The sequence below is a fragment of the Helicoverpa armigera genome, chromosome 30, assembly GCF_030705265.1.
Source record: "Helicoverpa armigera isolate CAAS_96S chromosome 30, ASM3070526v1, whole genome shotgun sequence".
Classification (NCBI taxonomy): Eukaryota; Metazoa; Arthropoda; class Insecta; order Lepidoptera; family Noctuidae; genus Helicoverpa; species Helicoverpa armigera.
In genome coordinates, this window is record NC_087149.1 from 790,965 (window position 1) to 812,230 (window position 21,266).

The following is a 21,266-nucleotide window of genomic DNA, read 5'->3' on the forward strand; positions in this document are numbered from 1 at the left end:
GAATTGGAGCAAAGAGGGTCGAACAAAAAGTTTTGCTAACTGCCCTCACCTCCTTGCAACTTTATTATTAACATAGGGGAAAAGAAATATAACCTTTCAAGCTAAGTAGGCACTTAATAAATAAAGATTAACAATATTAAAAAGAAAATGCGGCTTAAAATCATTTAAAAAAAATATTAGTTAAGTGATTTGTCATTGAACATCCTTGGCAGTCGTTACGGGTGTTCAGAAGCCAGTAAGCCTGACACCAGTCTAACCCGACTCGGGTAACTGGGTTGGAAAGTGAGATCAGTCGCTGACTTGCATTTACTTAGCTACATCCGGTTAGATGGATGCCGAATGAAAATGGCTCGGAAAATACTCGGTTCCTTTATTTCTCATTATTTAGTGTTAAAAGTCCGTAAATACGACAAAATTATTTAAACAAAAAAAACCTATACCAATGATGAAATAGCGGGAAACAGTTATTATAGTTGTTAGTAATAAAACACAAGATTGTAAAATTATAAACTTTATTGAGCATTAAAAAACTATCACATAGGCAAATCTCTACCTAGCCTAATTTCTACTACGTATAATTTGTTCGTGCATTTATTTTCCTAATACTTCGACGCTTAATCAACGTTCTTTTATATCGGGTGTGTCTTACCTAATCACATTAAATTTAATACGTTTATATAAGTCGATTAACATAAAGAAAAACAATACGTAAAAAAACTAACATAAATAAATGTGTTTAAATTATAAAAGGCAGTCATTACAAACAACTGAAATTCTCCCTTGAAAACTGAGCTGTTACAACTGCCAAAACATTCGATACTCCTAAAATAATCTCTCCCTAATGTTTTGTCCTGTAAATAAGACAAAAGAAATTTAACTGAATGGATATCAAAAGTTAATACAATAAAGTCAGGAAGTCTATCGATAAACTTTAAATACAGTTCACGAGAATTCGAACAACTAACAACAATTGACATTATTTTCAAAAGTAGATTAATAAATAACAATATTTTCATTTCATTGAACATCCTTGGCAGTCGTTATAGAAGCCAGTAAGCCTGACACCAGTCTTATTGAACTGGGTTGAGGAGGTCAGATAGGCAGTCGCTTTCATTGATACTAGCTACATCCAGACTTTGGGAAACCGGAAAGTCCATATTTTATCTAACATAGTGCATCCGTAAATACGTTACAAAGCCACACAAGCCATTTATCACATAGGCAAGGCCGACGCTTAATCAACGTTCTTTCCGTCCCGTCTAACAAGTAAAAGTGCCGGCAGTCCATTTCACTTTCAACTGGTCAGATGCTTTACACATGCTGACTCCTGTAACTTGCAATTCGCCATAGAGTATACATACACACGAATGTCAATAGTAAAGAGTCATTTATGACGAAAGTACCTAGAATTTAAATACATCTACTTAATGTATTAGTTTTGATACTGTTTTACATTCTTGTCTTACCTAACTTAGCCACACAGAACTCAACTTTGCCACATTTACTTTTACTTGGTGACAAATTCGAGCTGTTACTTGCCTTGCGAAGACGGCGCGCTGGGCTGCGGGTTGTTCGAAAGAGATACCGCGGCCCTGGCACATGAAAGGCCTACGACGGACCACGACGGTTTTTAGTCAGTAAGAGTCTGACACTCCCTCGCCGCTGCTAACCCACAGCGGGAGGGGTCATTTGATGATTTTTGACGTCGTTAAAAAAAAAGTCACGCTTACTCATTCTAAATCCTCACTTTTCACCCAACTCAGCCGCCTATCTACCCAGCCTACCCTACTTGTCTACCCATCCTATCCTAGCTCTGCCGACCACCAGCATGATGACATCCTCGCTGGAAGGTTCTACTGTGGGAGCCACGCGGCTGCTCCAACCAGCTCGTACTCTTGCACCTTCGGGAGGATCAGGGTTTGGCGATGCTGCAAAAGAAATCAGATTTTTAGTTTTTATTACGCCTGTGGATTCTGAAATAAATCAGTTTTTACTTTTTTAGATATTTAAAAAAAAAACTATATTAATTTGAACATATGTGGCAGTCTTTAAGGGTAGTCAGAAGCCACTAAGTTTCACAACCAGTCAGGGTATTAGGTTGCTGGGTAACTGGGTTGAGGAGGTAAGATAGGCAGTCGCTCCTTGTGGCACACTGGTTCTCAGCTGCATCCTGTTAGACTGGAAACCCACCCCAACATAGTTGGGAAAAGGTTAGACAGATGATGCCTTTTTAAAAAAAGGAATTGCTCAAATCGGATGGTAAACTACGGCCCAAACAAACATAAGAGAGTATAAACCTCAGAATTGACAACCTCTTTTTTGGTAAGTCGGTTAAAAGAGACAGAAACTCACCGCTGACGCGCCGCAGCGAACGCTAGCTGTAAGAGCGAGACGCATGACAGGATCGTCGTACGATAGAGCAGGACGACAATATCACGTGGATTAATGCTAAAGATGTGTATATTGGCAACTGGTAGCGTTCCAGCCAACTCACTATGGATGATTGGCAATCCTGAAAAAGAAAAAAACTTTTTGACATCAAAATACTGACTTCTATGAACACTGCAAACTAAACTAAAGTCGGCCATTAGTCGACCCGATGGAGGGCAATTTTTTTAAAAGAAACTCATGAATCCATTCAAAGTTTTCAGTCGGTCTGATACCGGCCAAATGCCTGATGTGTGTATTACCATCTTTATACTTAACTAGCTTCCGCCCGCGGCTTCGCCCGCGTAGAGTTCAAGAGAATTCTTCAAAAGTCCGGGATAAAAACTATCTTATGTTCTTTCCAAGGTCAACTCTATCTCTGTACCAAATATTAAAATCAGCGAAAGCGATCAGTGAAAGCGTAACAGACAGACAGAGTTACTTTCGCATTTATAATATTAGTAGGGATCTTGAGCCCAAACAAACTATCAACTATCTCGCACTGTTCGAGGAAACTCGACTAGATAAAGTATGAAATCAGCAACCCGCATCTCTTGCATGTGGTCTCTGTGTGAGAGGAGGCCGCAGCTTAGCAGTGGGACGATACAAAGCTGATGATGAAGATACCATACCTTTTTGACAATCATGGTTGCTGTGCAATTGTCAGGGTAGGTTTCGGGACCACAGCAGGACCAAGGGGGTTTCTTAACATCAGGTATTGTAGCGCTAAAACAATTGAGAAAACGATTAATACCGCCAGTTTCTTCATCAAAAGTAAAAGTCAAAGCAATGTTTAAAGTAAAAATAACGGCCAAATTCGTTTTTTCAAGGCTAAAGTAACAGCAAAACTATTAGAAAAAACTTTGAGCGTTACTTTTAAAATCGAATAGAAATCGAATCGCAATATGATCGCAATAGCAGTTTTAACCATATCAGGCATTCTGCTTCTAATATAAGACCAATCGTATTCCAATGAAATTCGATTGGTTTGCGATTGGTCTGCCATTTGGTCTACACGGTAGTTTGCTGTACAATCATATTGCAATCGTAAATCATTTGCAGACAAAATGATTCATTATTGAATGACAGAAAAGGATAAAAACGTTTATTTCAAAGAAAAAATAGCGGTATGCCACATACGCTTCAATCGTAATCGAGTCGTGATTGGATCGCAGTCGAATGTGAATCGTATGTCGCTTAAGTAAAATTAGGAGAATCGGGCTTCAGACATGTGTGCTGGGGAGTTTGTTGCGCCACTTCTTCTTCCCAGCAATAACACACTGTCTTTTGTTAATTTCGTGCTGTTTTGCAGCTAAGTTAGAGTAAATGATGTTTTTAAGTAAAACTTACTTGTGTTCACAGCATTTGAAGGCAAGCCTCATGGCGTGCGTCCATAGTCCATCATCTTGTAAGCCTTTCTGTAATCATTACAATTTAGTTTATTTTTAAATTCTTCCAGACTAGCAGTTTTAGGTCATGTATTAACTAAATAATAACACAGTACCTCGATTAATTCGGTTTTCTTACCGAGTGAGCGGCAGGTTTAATCACCTAACAGGCCAGGTGTCAGAGTTTTCACAAATCCGCCTGACGGCCTCTGACGTGGAATTGTAACAACGACTGCTACTGAGTAGCATTCGGGGACACTTTACAAGCCCTTCCAGGCACGGGGGTATAAGACCCCCGAGAGAGAGTTAAAGGCTCAGGGCTGCTATGTGACAGATTTTAAAATCCACAAAGCGATTTTGACCTGTCCCGGGAATCGAACCCGAGACCTCGTGCCCATAACTTAATAAATTACATTTATTGACAGAATTAACTTACCTCTACAAGATTGCTTGAGAAATAGTAAAGGAGAGCGCATTCCAACAATAAGAGTAGGAGGACTAGTGCTGAATACTGAAACAGACAAACACGATACAATCCTTACTAATATTATAAAGCTGAAGAGTTTGTTTGTTTGTTTGAACGCGCTAATCTCAGGAACTACTGGTCCGATTTGAAAATTTCTTTCAGTGTTAGATAGCCCATTTATCGAGGAAGGTTATAGGCTACTTTTTATCCCGGTACGGAAAGTAGTTCCCACGGGATGCGGGTGAAACCGCTGGCAGAAGCTAGTCCTTAATATTTACGGATACATTACAATTTAAAGTGCCAGTAAGTCTGACACCAGTCTAACCAAGGGGTATCAGGTTGCCCGGGTAACTGGGTTGACGAGGTCAGATAATCAGTCGCTTCTTGTAAAGCACTTGTACTCAGCTGAATCCGGTTAGACTGGAAGCCGACCCCAACATGGTTGGGAAAAAGATTCGGAGGATGATGATACAATTTAAAGTACCTCGTAGGTCTAACTATCCCATAGCGCTGCGGTCTCGGGTTCAATTTTCAAGACGGGTCAAAATCGCTAGGTTCAGAAACTTTCACGAAGCAGCTCAGAGTCAGAAAGTTGATGAGTGATTCACCCGTGCATCGGAGAGCACGTTAATGTCGGTGGTGCTTGTGATCTCTCTCCGGTGGTGTCGGATTGTTGAGTGAAGGAATAGTGAGTGCACCTGTGTCTGCGCAAATGCTCGTGCACTATAATATGTCCTGCGCAGCTGGCTGATCTCCTTATATGAGAACACAACCAGCACAATCGGTTTGGAGGACATCATCATCACATTATAAACGCAAAAATAATTCAATATCTATTTTGTTATTTATGATATTAATAGGAAACTGCATTTACTTACCATAAACAGCAAGAATGGTGACTTGGTGATAGCTCCGTAGAACCCCATAAAACTGATGCAGAACACAAATATGGCGACCGCCGTCACTGCTATCCCTACTTGTAGTGACAGCATATCTTGCAACAGAGCCTGAGAACAAAAAAAAATAGATAATAATGTACTAGCTTTTCCAATAATATGAATAATGGCGTCTAATCGTGTTTCGGATGGCAAGAGCAAGAGTTAAACTGTAGGTCCCGGCTGTCATTGAACATCTTTGTCAGTCGTTATGTGTAGTCAGACGTCAAAAAGTCTGACAACCAGTTTTACCAAGGGGTATTGAGTTGTCCGGGTAACCGGGTTGAGGAGGTCAGATAGGCAGTCGCTTCTTGTGAAACACTGGTACTCAGCTGCATCCAGCTAGACTGGCAGCCGACCCCAGCATGGCTGGGAAAAGGGTAGGCAGATGTCCGTAGACGTACCTACTAACTTTTCCAATAATATTAATAATGGCGTCCAAGCCAAACCGATTTGGATCGAAGCGGCAGCTGCAGGTCTGTGCAGCCGACTTCTCATATCGAACGATTTCATGCAGTCGCTGCACATGCGGTAGGCAGTTGCAGTCGGCAGCTAGCATTCAAAATAAACCTTAGAATATCTTGCTCCCGTCTTAACTGACCTAACCAAAATAAAAAGATTTCTTAGCTTTACAAAAATAGGGATTAATTTGAAATCGCTTGATAATCAAGACATAATTACGTCACATCACGTCATACCACCGTGACCCCCCCACCGTACCACGCGGTACCACGCCGTGACAAGCGCTTAGAACTACTGGATAAAAATAACTTTACGTTACAAAAGATCGGCTACTTATATCTACACGTACAAGCCCTTTTTTCTGCGTTTTCACCCGTGTCCTGTGGGAACTACTTTCCGTACCGGGATAAAATATAGCATATGTTACTCGGGAAGAGTGTAGCTTTCCAAAAGCGAAAGAATTTTTCAAAACGAGCTGGTTCGGAGGTTTAGGGTACGAACAAACAAACAGAAAAAGCTGCCTCTTAGTTATATTAGAATATTAGATGAATTTAATAAACGTGCTGATTTTCAGACTCATTTGAATAAAGGTCTTTTTCAATTACTGCAACATGGAATTGCATTATACCTAATCATAAATGTGCCAGCAACATAAAAACTAAACACCAGGATTTAACAACCAAAAATCGCCGAAAAACTTCTCTATTTCCACGCTACCCTCAACATGTATGCTCTTTCCCCCTCAATCTGTCATTCACACATTTTGTCCTACAAAACTTTAGCTAGCCACTGCCGACCTACTTCGGAAGCTATTGTACAATAATTACCACATGACCTGAATATGGCGATTCTGATCGTGTCGTGTTTCTATCTGTTATACTATCTGTTATACTATAAATGGCATAATGCTTATGTGGTAAACAATTTTTAAACCGACTTCGAAAATGGTAGGTACGCTCTTTAAACCGACTAACAAAGAAGGAGCTTGTATTTGATTAGTATTTGATAAGGGATGTCTGCAGTAATTATGTGCCTTTTCCCAAATATGTTGGAGTCGGCTTCCACTGGAATGCAGCTAAGTACCAGTGTTTTGCAAGGAGCGACTGCCTATCTGACCTTGTCAACCCAGTTACCCGAGCAACCCAATAGCCCAATACCCGTCAACTCCTGCCAAAGATGTTCAAATGAAAGCCAGGACCTACGGTTTGTATACAGGAAATACGGGAGAACTCGTCATGACAAGATGGTCATCCACAGACCGATTGCACCAAGCGCTTATAATCGATAGATCCGCGCGGCTTTAACTTAGCTTTTCTTCATCATCATCCTCCTGCCCTTATCCCAATTTTACTTGGGATCAGCGAAACATATTTTCCCTTTCCAACCTTTGACGGCATCTGCCGTCATCTCACAAGTAACATTATTTCTTACCATATCGGCTTTCACACAATCCATCCATCGTTTCTTTGGTCGTCGTCTACCACTATATCCGTCCACGTTCATACTCAGCGTTTTTCTTCGTGTCAAAAAAGCGAATATCGCTATAAATTTTGCACAAAACAAAACCATAAAGCTAGAATATAAATAGCGTGTCGAATGACAATGGTATCGTGATAGGACAAGCAAAGTGCATGAATAATATATGGATCGGCGCCGACTATCTAGGGCACGCCATACAATATTAAAATGACATACCACACGGTATCATTTCACTTGTTTGTGAACTTAATCTTTGGGTGAATTGTTAACCAGGAATTAAAATACCCGCACTTGACTTTTTAGACAGCCGATAGTTTTTTTGGGCTCAAATAAAATTGTTTATGAAAATGAATGTACCTGTATAATCAGGTATTTAGCCGGTATCAGACCGACTGAAAACTATGATGTGAACCAAGATTTTTTGTCAACTTTGTTACACAAATTGGTAACCAGAAATTATTGACTGATTTAAACCCAAAGTCATTCTTTTTAGTTTTAAATAGGCTTATAAAAGCTTTTTCGAAACGTGACGCTAGTTAAACGGTCCCAACGAGTGGGTCTCCGTTTTGAATCATCATTTGCCGAGCCTTTTCCCAACTATGTTGGGGTCAGTTTCCAGTCTAACCGGATGCAGCTGAGTACCAGAGCTTTATAAAGAGCGACTGCCCATCTGAACTCCTCAACCGAGTTACCCGGGCAACCCGAAAACTCCATATAAGACTGGTTGTCAGACTTACTGGCTTACTACCCGTAACGACTGCCAAAGATGTTCAAATGACAGCCGGGACCCATAGTTTAACGTGCCTTCATCTCGTCATTACTAGATGGTCTCCCATCCATGGACCAATCGAGCCAAGGGATGCTTAACCTGTGATCGTAATTTGATGAATTGCTCTTACCTTTATAGTGGCATTGCCGGTGAAGTCTATAACTGTTGATAGGGACCCAGGAGACGAGATTATCCACAAACCCAATGTCATTATTAGTATGCAGGTCACCTGTAACAACATAAGAAAAAAAACATGAAATTCTAATCATGGCCTCCAAGGCCGATTGTCGGCCAGGGCGGCTGTTCTCATATAAGGAGATTAGCCAGCTGCACAGGATATATTATAGTGCACGAGCATTTGCGCAGACAAGGTGCACTCACTATTCCTTCACTCTCTGCGTATCAGGCGCAGGACCGACATTAACGTGCTCTCCGATGCAAGGGTGAATCAATCACCAACTACCAGACTACGGGCTGCTTTGTGAAAGTTTCTAAAATCCGCAAAGCGCTTTCGGCCCGTCCCTGGAACCCGAGACCTCGTACACAGAAGTGGTTAATCTATTAAACCACAAAGCTATTTCGGCCCGACCAGAAAATTGAACCCGAGACCTCGTACACAGAAGTGGTTAACCTATCAAACCATTATTAAAACAACGTGTAAAAACCTAAAGTTAGTAATTTGGGAATCCAGTTAAAACTAAGGTCAATAGTTTAGGTTATTTAGCCAAGGTTTATATCAAGGCTAGGCATTGGCAATGGCATTCAGGGCTGAAGGAATATATTAACATAACATTGGCGCCTTGGGCGATTGATAACATCGGAAGAAATGGAGGAATTTTGTAAATCTTTTGCAAATTGTTTAAATAATAGTTTGATGGTCAACTTTTCATAAAGCTGACAGAGTTTAATTTGTTTGTTTGAGCGGGAAAATGTTAATAAATAAACGTTTGTTTGTTAAAATATGTACTAAATATCTGTAAACATGTGGAAGCTTGTCATTAGCAATTGTTTTTATATACTTTGTTAAATAATTGGTGTAATTAGTCTGTAAGCTTTCTTTAAATCAAAACACATAAATAAATATTTACTGGACCTATTTGAAAAATTCTTTCAGGGTTAGATTAGATAGCCCATTTGTATTTAGGCCATAGGGGAAGGATTTTAATGTGTGTAGGTAAAACCGCTGGCGAAAGCTACTTAATTCAATTTAAATAAAATTTGTGGAACTTACCATAACAATGAAGTTGACTATCCACAGTATCCACGCAGCAACCTTAGAAGTTTTACTTGTTCCCTTGTTACTCATTTTACTGCTGAAATTTACAGAAAAATAAACAATTTAAAAAATGTAATAGACACTAATACGATAAAGCTGAAGAGTTTGTTATAAAAGATAGCAATTTTTCCGTGGTTTCCCCGGATAAAATATAGCCTATGTTCACCGGAGATAGTCTAGCTTTCCAACAGAGAAAGAATTTTTCAAATCGGTTCAGAACTTTCGAAACTTTGAAGATACAACCCAAAAAATATTTCCTCTTTATTATATTATAGTGTAGATTACCAAAATTGCTTCAGTAATTTCCAAAATAGGAACAAATTGTCCACTGAAATGAATGGTAAATATCCCCTAATAGCTGTATCAAGTTTAACCCAGTTATCCAACTATTGTAATGTCATTTAGATACACAAATATCATTAAGAAATGTAGGACGTTATGTGTCATTGTTTACTACAGAATAGTATTCGGGTAGTCAGAAGCCAGTAAGTCTGACACCAGTCTAACCAAGGAGTACTGGGTTGCCCGGGTATCTGGGTTTAGGGGGTCAGATAGGGCAGGAGTCGCTCTTTGTAAAGCACTGGTACTCAGTTACATCCATTTAGATTGGAAGCCGACCCCAACATAGTTGGGAAAAAGGCTCGGAGGATGATGAATGAATGAGTATTCTTCGGTTATAGGACCATCATTTGCCTAGCCTTTTCCCAACTATGTTGGGGTCGGCTTCCATTCTAACCGGATGTAGCTGAGTACCAGTGTGCCACAAGGAGCGACTGCCTATCTGACCTCCTCAACCCAGCTACCCGGGCAACCCAAAATCTGAAAAATTTATATTTCTGTAAACCCCAAGCCAAATCATAGGTACCTATGTATTAACAGGTCATGTCTTTTGTAATTTTGACGTTCGAATAGTGCTGATTTTCAGCCTACTTTGAATAAATGACTTTTGATTTTGATTTCAATATTTTTATAAAGGTATATATCGATAGGATAGGGTAATCTACACTAATAATAAAGAGGAAACCTTTTTTGCTTGCACTCAAAATTTCTTTAAATTCTATTAAAAAAAAAAACTTTTACGTACACTCTTCCCGAGTAACATAGGTTATATTTTATCCCACCCAAAACAATAATGTGAAAGACTGCCAAGTTCGATAATATGGGAATGCTTCGCCTATAAAAGAAGTGAGATCTGAATAAGTACCAAGTTCCATAGTTACATATACCTCAGTTCAAAATAGTTACTTTTTAATGATGCTACTATGTAAAACTGCTACTACTGTATAAATTTACACCGGGTATAACCCGGTGTAAATTTATACCCCTTCATTATTTTGAAACCGACTCACACTTGGCCATTTTCAGATTTTTCCCTTTACCTTGACATAAAGACCTACCTCCATGCCAAATTTCAAGTCAATACGACCACTGGAAGTGGTCTAGGTTTTTGATGAGTGAGTCAGTCAGTCAGTCAGTCAGTCAGTCAGTGAGTGTATAGTAAAAATAGCGATTTTCTGACGTCAATATCTCAAGACCTACAATAGGTATATTAATGAAATTTTGTATTTTAGATAAGTGAGGATACCTCAACAGATACTAGAAATTTGGTATGCGTAAATAAAATCGATTTTGAGTTATAGGGGGGTCGAATTTGGCCCGAAATGGTTCGCGTAATATAACCCACGGCCGGTGTGTCGCTTTTTTTGCTCGAACTTGGCGGACACACTGCCGTGTGTCTAGATCCCGGTACGGCCAGTAGTTCCCACGGGACGCGGGTGAAACAACAGGAAAACCTATTACCTATATGTATTAAATTCAATAACTTTATATTTTTTCCGAGAAGCGGTACCTAGGTAATAGGTAAACAGACAAAGTAACAATAAATCGCATTGGTGGTGAAATTACCTCGCTATTGCATAATTCTAGCGTAATTGGTTGAAATTGAGTTGAGTGACCGCCGTACTAGGAATTTACAATTGAATTAAATATAAGCCAGGCTTCAGTTCCCGAGGGGGACTGAAAATTACAGACTATAATATTGCGTACTAGCTGTTCCTCTACTAATATTATGAAGAAGAATTTTTACTTTTGTTTGTAATGGATAAACTCTAAAACTACTGAACCGATTTACCATAAGAAAGCTACATTATTTGCGAGTAGCCATAGGCTTTATTTTATTTCGGTAAAAGCTGTTAGTACCCATGGGACGTGGGTGAAACCGCGGGAAAACGGCTAGTCGATTTGTCTCAAAAAAATCTTGCTGATATTATTAATTCAAAGTAGATCTCTATACATATATATTTTGGCTACCTTGTGATTTTTGAACAAACTCTTCAGCTTCTACAAAAATATTCTGAAAAATCAAATTATTTAAGTTTTTGCTTACTTTTAATTATTACGACAACTAAATATTTAAACAATGTAAAATAATTTAAAAATACATACCTAATCTTTCAATTTCAAAAACATAAACTATTTTAAAAACACCACTTCATACAAAAAATATTTATTTACGTAAAAACGTTCGCGCACACGACGCGCGCTCACCCCTTCACGGCCAAACTCGTACTGAATAAACATGAAAGAAAAACTGAAAATATAGTCGTGAAAGCAGTTGTAAGTGCTGTGAAAGGGGTGGTTCTTGTAAAGAACTATTTAATAAGCTTTTGTGAAGGGTTGTTGTAGCTTTATTATTGTATTGACTACTTAGTTGTTTTGCCTGTTCTCGGATAAAATATAGCCTACGTTACTCGGGATAATGTAGCTTCCCTGCAGTGAAACTATTTTCCATGCAAATAAATATTTTGACTTTGATTTTTCCACTCGGTTTGGTAGTTTCAGATCCATTCAAAATATATTTTCTTTTTACTTTATTAGTATAGTATATAGATTAGTACTTAGTATTAATTCTTACCTCTGTCTACGATTCAATGGAAATAGATTAACAATCTGCTGCTGGCTTAAAGAGGAAATAACTTGTATCAATGATAAATCAATGATCAAGATTAGCTTTCAATCAGTTTGATTTCATATGGACTGATTAAAAACTCGTGGTGGCCTAGTGGAACAACTTTTTTTGTGTTTTAAGCACAACTCTCTTAAGCTCACTTGGGTTCGATTAAAGGTCAGGCAAGTACTAATGCAATTTTTCTAAGTTTGTATGTACTTTCTAAGTGTATCTTGGACAGCAATGGCTGATTAAAGGCGAAGGAAAACATCTCAAAGTGTGGTGATATTAACGCCCAATCCTCTCTGTGTGAGAGGAAGACACAGCACACACGTGGGGCTATAAAAAGGCCTATGATGACGAAGTAGTTTCCTCGGAAAACGGCCACAAGGATCGAAGCTAGTAAGGAGGTATTAAAACTACAAAATAAAACGAAAAACTCGCTATTCAAAATGACTTTATTTGCAGTAGTGTGGTACCAGGCCGCAGTCCAGTTCCAAACCGTCACAGTGCTAAGCCATCCACCGATTACCATCCTTAACCTCCCAAGCAAGCAAAGTACAACACACAAAAATATTACCAAATTCGTACATTATTTAAAAACTGGTAACACAGAAGCCGCCATTAAAAACTAATGTAAAGCGGTCTACACACCAAAGCCGCTGACCCGGCGGCACAGCCCGGCGGCACGACTGCCGCGGCATGTGGTGTTCTAGTAATTGTCAAATACTCTATGAAAGCCGGCGGCATGATTGTACAAAATACGGCCGGCGGGTTGGGCCGCCGGGCTGTGCCGCCGGCATCAGCGGCTTTGGTGTGTAGACACCTTTAGGGTGAGTCTACACGGTGCCAGTAGCTTGCGCAAGTTGAGGCACATGCGCAGGTTACATGCATTTGAAAAACGCGCGAGTCCAGCGACTCGCGCATGTACCAAAGCAAAATACCCACCCGCGTGCTCTTGTCACTTGCGCATGTTAACTTGCTCCAGCTACATGCACCGTGTAGACGCACCATAATGTTGGTAGCACTGTTTAAAAATATAATGCACAGTTTTAAATTCGGAGGATGTTTTTATTGTATTTATTGCGTTTTATTCGTTTATTTTTTGTAAACTATTTTATTTTTAAAATTGTATAAAGTTTTGAACTTACTTTTTTGTGGAGTTAGCATCATTGGTTTATATGCATCGAAATAAAAATAAATCTTACTCAAAGGGAGAATACATACATACATACTAATTGTTTTTATAATTATGACTTATATAATTCATAAAAAATCCATTTATCATGAATTTGACTATGTAAACAAACCATATTTATTCTTTCACAACACAATTTGGTATCTGTAAGTATTTTATTATTTTTCTCATTATATCCCTTTGATGCCAACCACACATACAATACAGAATTAAAAGTGCATCTATTAAATGTAACAAAAGTGTATTTTTTTAAGTATTGAAATGCAACAACATTGACTCGAAATATTATAGCCATTTTTAGTTTTATTTTTATAGCTCTTGGTTCGTTCAAAAAGAATTTTGTTATTTAACATTTCAAAAACGTCAATGACTATATGAATTCGACTTACCACGAAATACTGAAACGTTACTCAGTTTCAAGTCGTCGTGGCCTAGTGGGTAAAGAACCAACCTCTCAAGTATGAGTGTGTTCGATTCTCAGTCAGGCAAGTACCAATGCAACTTTTCTAAGTTTGTATGTACTTTCTAAGTACATCTTGGACACCAATGACTGTGTTTCGGAGAGCGCGGGGCCCGATTCTCTTAATTTTACTTAAGCGACATACGATTCACATTCGACTGAGATCCAATCACGACTCAATTACGATTGAAGCGTATGTGGCATTCCGCTATTTTTTCTTTAAAATAAATGTTTTTATCCTTTACTGTAATTTAATATGAATTATTTTGTCTGCAAAATTTATGATTGCAATATGATTGTAGAGCAAACTACCGTATAGACCAAAATCACTAAAAAGGCAGACCAATCGCAAACCAATCGAATGTCGTTGGAATACGATTGGTCTTATATTAGTAGCAGAATGCCCGATATGGTTACAACCAAGCGCGGATCCAGCCCTCAAAAAAGGTTGTGGTCACAGCTACTAGAAAATCGGCTAAGTACCTACAAATCGGAGCATGAACATGCTCATTAACAATCATGCAAGTCGTTTATGAACTTGTGAATTAAACAATTTTCTTTTTTCTGAGCATCAGGACTTTGGCTTTAGGAAAGAAAATAAACTTAGCAGGAAGTCGGACCCGATTTAAAAAATATACCAGGAGCAATCATTGCTAAAGCACCCCTATGTATGGAAAGATTGTGAGTAGTTTTTTTTTTGCGCGAGCGTAGCAAGCCGGAAATTTTTTAGATTTTGTTGTAGGTACGAAGTTATAAAACCAAAAGCGAAGACGCAAAATATAAGCGTATATAGTTGCGCGAGCGAAACGAGCGCAAAATTTTTCAGTTCTGTGCCACAAATTATCTAAAGAAATTATAAAAAAAGTACTGTGTAATTAAGAAGCTGTGAACTTAGCGAGCGCAAAATTTTGTAATCTTGGAACACGAAATCACCCAAACAAGTAACTTTTGAGGAAAAAAACTGCAAGCGTAGCGAGCGCGAAATTTTTTTGAGTTTTGGAACAAAACAGTACCAAAACAACTAAAAAATTTAAAATAGTGCCTTGTAATAATAATTGTATGGTAATAGACAGCTGTGGTGCTCGGAAGTTTGTTCTTCACCGCTTCTTCTTAACCAGAAAGTGCTGAAAGAGGGCGTTATGGGGGTGCTATCCTCTTCTACTTTTAAATTTTAACTTAAACGAACGTTTTCGACATTGGACTCAAATTACCGCAAAGTGAAGAAGCCGCGAATTTTTTGAGTTTTGGGACACAAAAGTACCTCAAAAACTAAAGCTGTTAGAAAAAAAAAATGGTGACCTTGAATTAGTAAACAGCAGTCATAGAATTAAATGCAACAAAAAAAAGTCTTATTTGGTTCCCTTGTGTTATGATCAACCTATCGATTTCAAAAGACCGTAAAAGTGTGAGGTCACAAGTCTAATAAGGTTGTGGGCATGCCCATCGTGCCCACAACGGTGGATCCGCCCTTGGTTACAACTATAGGTAATTGCGATTCAATTTCTATTCAATTATTAACATAGGAGAATCTGGACCCTGTAGGTCCCAGCTATCATTTAACATCAATGGTTTAAATTGACTCAAGTGCTTTAGATATACAATAATTTTTGAGCAGTCCTTAAAATTGAGTCGCGTTTCAGTATTTGTTATTGCAAGCTTGACGAATAATACCATCTTTAACAAGTGAAAAAAACAATTTAGTCAATTAAAACCTATATTACAATACAATAAATACACGTTAATATAAATTCTTCTTGGTGTTCAACACTCCAGCGCAGAGGTAGTTAGATATTGCACACAGCTTTCCTCTATTGTCTATAGTTACTAACTTAGACCTTTTTATCTCAGGACAGGATAACATATTTGTGACTGGTATACCCTTTAAAATACAATTATATTCTTAAAGTTTATCGGTAAATGTCTAATTTGAAATACGGAATTTTCCCGTTTATCTTGGAGATTTTTTTTTAAATGGCAACACCAGCATCGCTGTCATAAACAGCTAAGAACTCAGCATAAGGGCTTTTCAAGGATAAATAGGTATGGGCTAATATATGTCACGTTGAGAATGTATTTATTATTTACTTTGCTACAACTGTAATAGGACGAAAAACCGCTTTATTTTAATGTGGCAAATATTTTAGTGTCATTAGAAACATACACACAAATGCATTATCGATTATGTAGAACGAAACACCAAAACATACTTTGCAATAACATGAATAGTCACAGAGTAATCTTCGTTCAAAAATATTAATACAGTGCAATAACAAGCAATGTGCAAATGTTAATTTAACAATTTCTCAGTTCATTGTTTTAGTGACATTGCATGATTTTCCCCTGTGCCCTTCAATTTTAAATAAGAAACTTATTACGTCTTGTCTATTACGTCTTGTCCTGAGATCAAATGGTCTTAGCGTTCTAATATATTCAAAACTCCGAACTTTTAGTGCTAAATGCGGGTTTCAAACGAAAATAGGCTAGCGACTGGTCCCCGAAGTAAAGCATATAATTTCTATATTTAAAAAATCTTGTTTTTGATTTAAAACAAAAAGAAATGTAGTGATACTAACTGCAGACTTCTTTAAACTATCCATCAATTTTGCGATTGGATATAGAAAGACACGATTTATATGAAGCTTATGTCAAATCTCTAATCGGAAATCAACGGATAGTCTTTAGCAATCCACCATCAACAAATACTTCATAATCATTTTCAAACATTAAAGCTACTAGTACTTTTCAATGATACTCAAAGCCGTTCAAATGTCGACACTTGCAAGCAATTTCGAACCTTAGAGAACCCGCACAGTGCAACTTTAAGTCGGCCGATAGTTGGGCTTGTAAATCAGTATGAAGATGAATGGTAGTAGGTACGCACTATGCACATTACAAAGATCGGGTTTAGCTGGTATCAGACAGACTTAAAACTGATTGGAACCAATGTATTCTTTAAAGAAAATGTGTTCCAACTGCCGGCCGACTGTTTTTGCAGCATTATGGGGTCTAGCACTTTATCTCAGGGTACCAGTTGGAGGCTCACGACACTAATGACATCCATTATCCAACATCGATACAATTGTGCCCACTACAGCGAAACAGGTATCCAGGGATAGTAGACAGTTTTCTGTAGGTATTTGAGACGCCAAACATTTCTTTCAAAAACACTTAAGATTTTCGAAATTATCCCAAGCAAAATTTAACTTTTTTCGAGTCACAACTTATGTATTTTCAACCAAAATTACTTCTTATTGTTTCAATAAAAGCTGCCTAAGAAGCCGATGCATGGGTCGCTTCACAAAAGGACCCGATTTAAAGCAAAAAGGCCTGCAAACTTATAAAAAACCTTCAAAGCTTAATTTTTAACCAAGGAGAATGAAAAATAAAAGAACCAAAAAATACATTAGCAGTGCATTTAATAAAATAAAACGACTGAGCACATCAAGGCGGACTGTAATACCGTCGAGACGCTGACACATGACATTTCAAACAGGGCTGCCAGACGACATAAAAAAAACTAAAATGGTAGATTTTTAACAACAAGTTGAGGTTAAAAAAATACTTTATATGCTAAGTTATTCTTTGTTCTAAAGCCATGTTTTTAGCGTCTCGATCGGTCACCAGTAAATTACACTTCTATGTATTACAATGCTTTGGTAAAATGGCTGGCGGACACGGAAAGCGACCTCACCACGGAACGCGACAATTTTGCGGTTAGCAACACCTGTCAATGTCACTATGACACAACCGACACCTGTCAACATCACCGCGCTGACACATGTCAACGTCACTTGATCTCACTGACAACTGTCACTTTGAAAACTGAATTTTAGAGTAAAAAGGTTTTGTAATTTGTCAATGTCAGATATGACAGCTGTCAACATGCAAGCTTAGAAGGTGGTGAAAACTGTTATACAACGCAAGATTATAGACAATAATAAGTAATATAATATAAAGAGTTTAAAATATAAAGTGAAATACATATTGAGCAACAAAAAGTTGGATCGACAGCGGTTAGAAGATAGCACGATACAATATGCTTTCTTTGCTTTACAAAATCTCTGACACAATTATGAGCTTATTATGTATAATACAAACACTTTAAAACACGTTCCTAATATCTTATCTGCTGCATATCAACTAATTACTAGAGATAGAATCAACAGATTTATTATAGGAAGCGGCCGTAACAAGTCCTTATCCATTAGTGTTAGATTACATTTCCTTCATCATTTCATTCATCATCGAATAATTGATAGAAAAACTGTCGATCCGTTAGTTAACAAATACAAAAACATAACCAGGCGTGAACAAAACGCTATACTATCATGGAAGAAGCCTAACAGTCGTACAAGCGACAGTGGCGCAACACTCGCCCAACTATCGCCCTACAGTTGCGCTACAAAAAGTTGCTGGGCCACTGCCGCGTACGCTAAGCCTTAACGTATAGAAAAAATGCACGTTAAAAATTTACTCTAACAAGAACTAAACTAAAAAGTTACTAACTATATGTAGAGGAATCGAGGCGGGAGCAGTCAGGGAACAAAACTAGTATAGAATAAAACCGTTTTTCTTTCAACTCTTTTAAAATTGCTTGATTAATACAGTAAAAGTGTGCTATCATTGGTCGATTTTTTCTTAACAAACTTAATTTTATTTATAAGATTTCAAAACATTTTATTTTCATGTAATTTTTATTCTATTGCTTCCCCTAATTACTCATAACCTCGCAGATATAGACACAAGTACATAATGCATTTTATTCATAAGTATACACGAACCTCCTCTTTGGAAAGTCGGTTATCATTCCCTAACTATTGTTGTTACTGTTACAGCCTTTTTATCGTCCCACTGCTGAACTGTGGCCTCCTCTCACACGGAGAAGGATTGAGCGTTAATCACCACGCTTGCTCAATGCGGGTTGCTGATTTCAGACTATATAGTCCAGGTTTCCTCAAGATGTTTTCCTTCACCTTTTTTTCAGCCATTGGTGTCTAAGATTACTTAGAAAGTACATACAAACTTAGAGAAGTTGCATTGGTACTTGCCTGACCCGCATACTCGAGAGGTTGGTTCTTTACCCACTAGGCCACCACGACTCTCTAACTTTTATTCGACATTATTTAGAGTTGTTCATTATAATGAGTGAAATAATACTTTTTTCGTGTTATATACTTAGTATATAAGATACATTATGTACTCGTGTATATAGAAAAGGGTGTAAAATATACAAAAAACAGCGCGGAGAGACCGCATCGGAAGCGACTTGACATGGCACACAGCGAGAGCGACCAACTGTTTTAGATATCTATCAATCTATATATATAAAAATGAAACCCGCTTTCCGTTGTCACGACATAACATGAAAACGGCTTGTCCGATTTGGCTGAAAATTAGAGGGGAGGTAACTTAGACCCGGGAGAAGGTTTTAGGATAGTTTTTGTCACCATCCGGCTACGGGACGCGGGTGAAACCGCTGGCAGAAGCTAGTACAAAATAAAGTCGTGTTAACAAGACTACTTATAACTCAAGAATGACTGATTAGAGGGCAGGTAGCTTAGACCTGGGAGAAGGACGTAGTGTGGTCGTCACCAAAACGATCAGTTAACTAACGAGGCGTTTGGGTTCCTTGAGCTTTTTATCGAAGATTTCTGCTAAAAATATGGGCGGGTCCTAAAGGCTTTCATTTTCTTCGAACACCTGCATTTTTCGTTTTGAGGGTTTTAGAAACTTTCACAAAGCAGTCCAGAGTCTGGAAGTTAGCGGTGTTACACCCCCGTGCCTGGGAGGACACGTAAGGCGTCCCCGAATGCTACTCAGTAGCAGTCGTTGTTACAATTCCACATCAGAGGCCGTCAGGCGGATTTGAGAAACTCTGACACTAGGGCTTGTTAGGTGATTAAACCTGCAGCTTAGTCAAAAAATTTGAAGATTTTTAAATACCTACAAACAGTCAGCCGCAAAACGCTCTCATAACATAAAAAATAATTGTAATTACAAAATAATTATTGCATTTCGTCTACAAACAATTATGATACAAGCGAGCTTTAAGAATAAGGAAGTTCACAAACTTTGCAACATTCGACAAAAATCCTAGCAGGCGCGATTGAAAACATTTAGAATAGGCGTGGTGAAAAAATCATGTAAAAAAAAGTAATTAGTCCGTCTTTTAGATTACTCGAAAATAATGGACACGTATTTTTTCTTTTCTCTCACAAACGAATAACAACGAAGATATAGCACGATTGAATTTTGTGTTACGTCACTTTTGGGTACAAATTTTACCTAAGTGTGACGTCATAAGACCCACTGCCAACCTTTAATGCCTTATATCTGAGTATATATTTAATTTATCTTATATATAAAAATGAATTGCTGTTCGTTAGTCTCGCTAAAACTCGAGAATGGCTGGACCGATTTGGCTTATTTTGGTTTTAAAATGTTTGTAGAGGTCCAGGGAAGGATAAACGATACGAAGTTCGCGGGATCAGCTAGTGTTTTATGAAAATAAAAAATACGTGTAAAATATTTTTTGGTAACCTAAAAGACTGACTAATTAGAAACACTATTTTTTTAACCCTGTCATCACGCCTATTTAACCGAAAAACCGAAAAAAAAACTTAAAGTAAATTGATAACAAATTGCACACTTCGATTTAGAAAAAACACGCATTCACCGACACAACAAAATAGTATGTAAAAACTATTATTACAAAAACAACAAAATACTAAACATGATAAAGGTACTTTTTGAATTCTAGCTGTCGCACACAGCAGTTCCAGTTGGCAGCCAGCATTCAAAACGCACCTTTATAGTGGCGCAACTGTTGCGATACAATCGCGCTGCTTAGTCGCTCAGTGTGCAAATAACTATTGTACATTTCTGTTAGTCCAATTCAGTTAATAATAAGTTTTGTTTATATATAAGATTGTTATGGAATGAAAGATAGGCAAACAACTAGGACCAATAATTTTGCAAAAACTATACTGGGTGAAATTTAATTTTTTGAAAAAAAATAATCATCTTAGTAACGGCAGTCACGCCGCGCGCGCGTATGCGTACGGTTGGATATTGTGCGTGACGGTGTGGTATTACGGATTTAAAAAATGTCCTCTGTGGTTAAATGTGCAAACTGCAATGTAGTGATCAACGAAGTTTTGGCCTTCGTCCATAATAAGATTGCTGTTATGGACGATGAAAGTATTAGCAGAATCTGTGTGAGCGCTTTCTCTGAGAGTGAAATAGTAGCGGCGAAGAATCTGTTGTTCGAATCGTTGCCGACAAAGAAACGTAAGATAACGAGGAGGAAGGCCGGTAAAAGTGTTCGAAACATAGACGACATCATCTGTGTTATTCGCGATACCGACTCCGAGGATATCCCCGTCTTCGTGGCCCGCGATCTTGAGAAGTTACCCCCGGTTCTGTTCGATCATGTTGACGTGACGAGGCTACTGAAAGA

At 38.2% G+C, this 21,266-nt stretch overlaps 1 protein-coding gene across 1 annotated transcript; it reads right to left on the reverse strand.

Moving 5' to 3' along the window:
* Positions 1 to 2,358: 2,358 nt before the first annotated feature.
* On the reverse strand, positions 2,359 to 9,232 carry LOC110382428 (uncharacterized). The gene is made up of 7 exons (XM_064042797.1): positions 9,158 to 9,232; positions 8,057 to 8,155; positions 5,160 to 5,288; positions 4,252 to 4,326; positions 3,778 to 3,845; positions 3,060 to 3,153; positions 2,359 to 2,512 (listed from the first exon to the last, which is right to left on the reverse strand). The coding sequence occupies exons 1-7, from the start codon at positions 9,230 to 9,232 to the stop codon at positions 2,375 to 2,377; spliced, it is 678 nt and encodes a 225-aa protein (XP_063898867.1). The 3' UTR covers positions 2,359 to 2,374.
* Between the last annotated feature and the right edge of the window lie 12,034 nt (positions 9,233 to 21,266).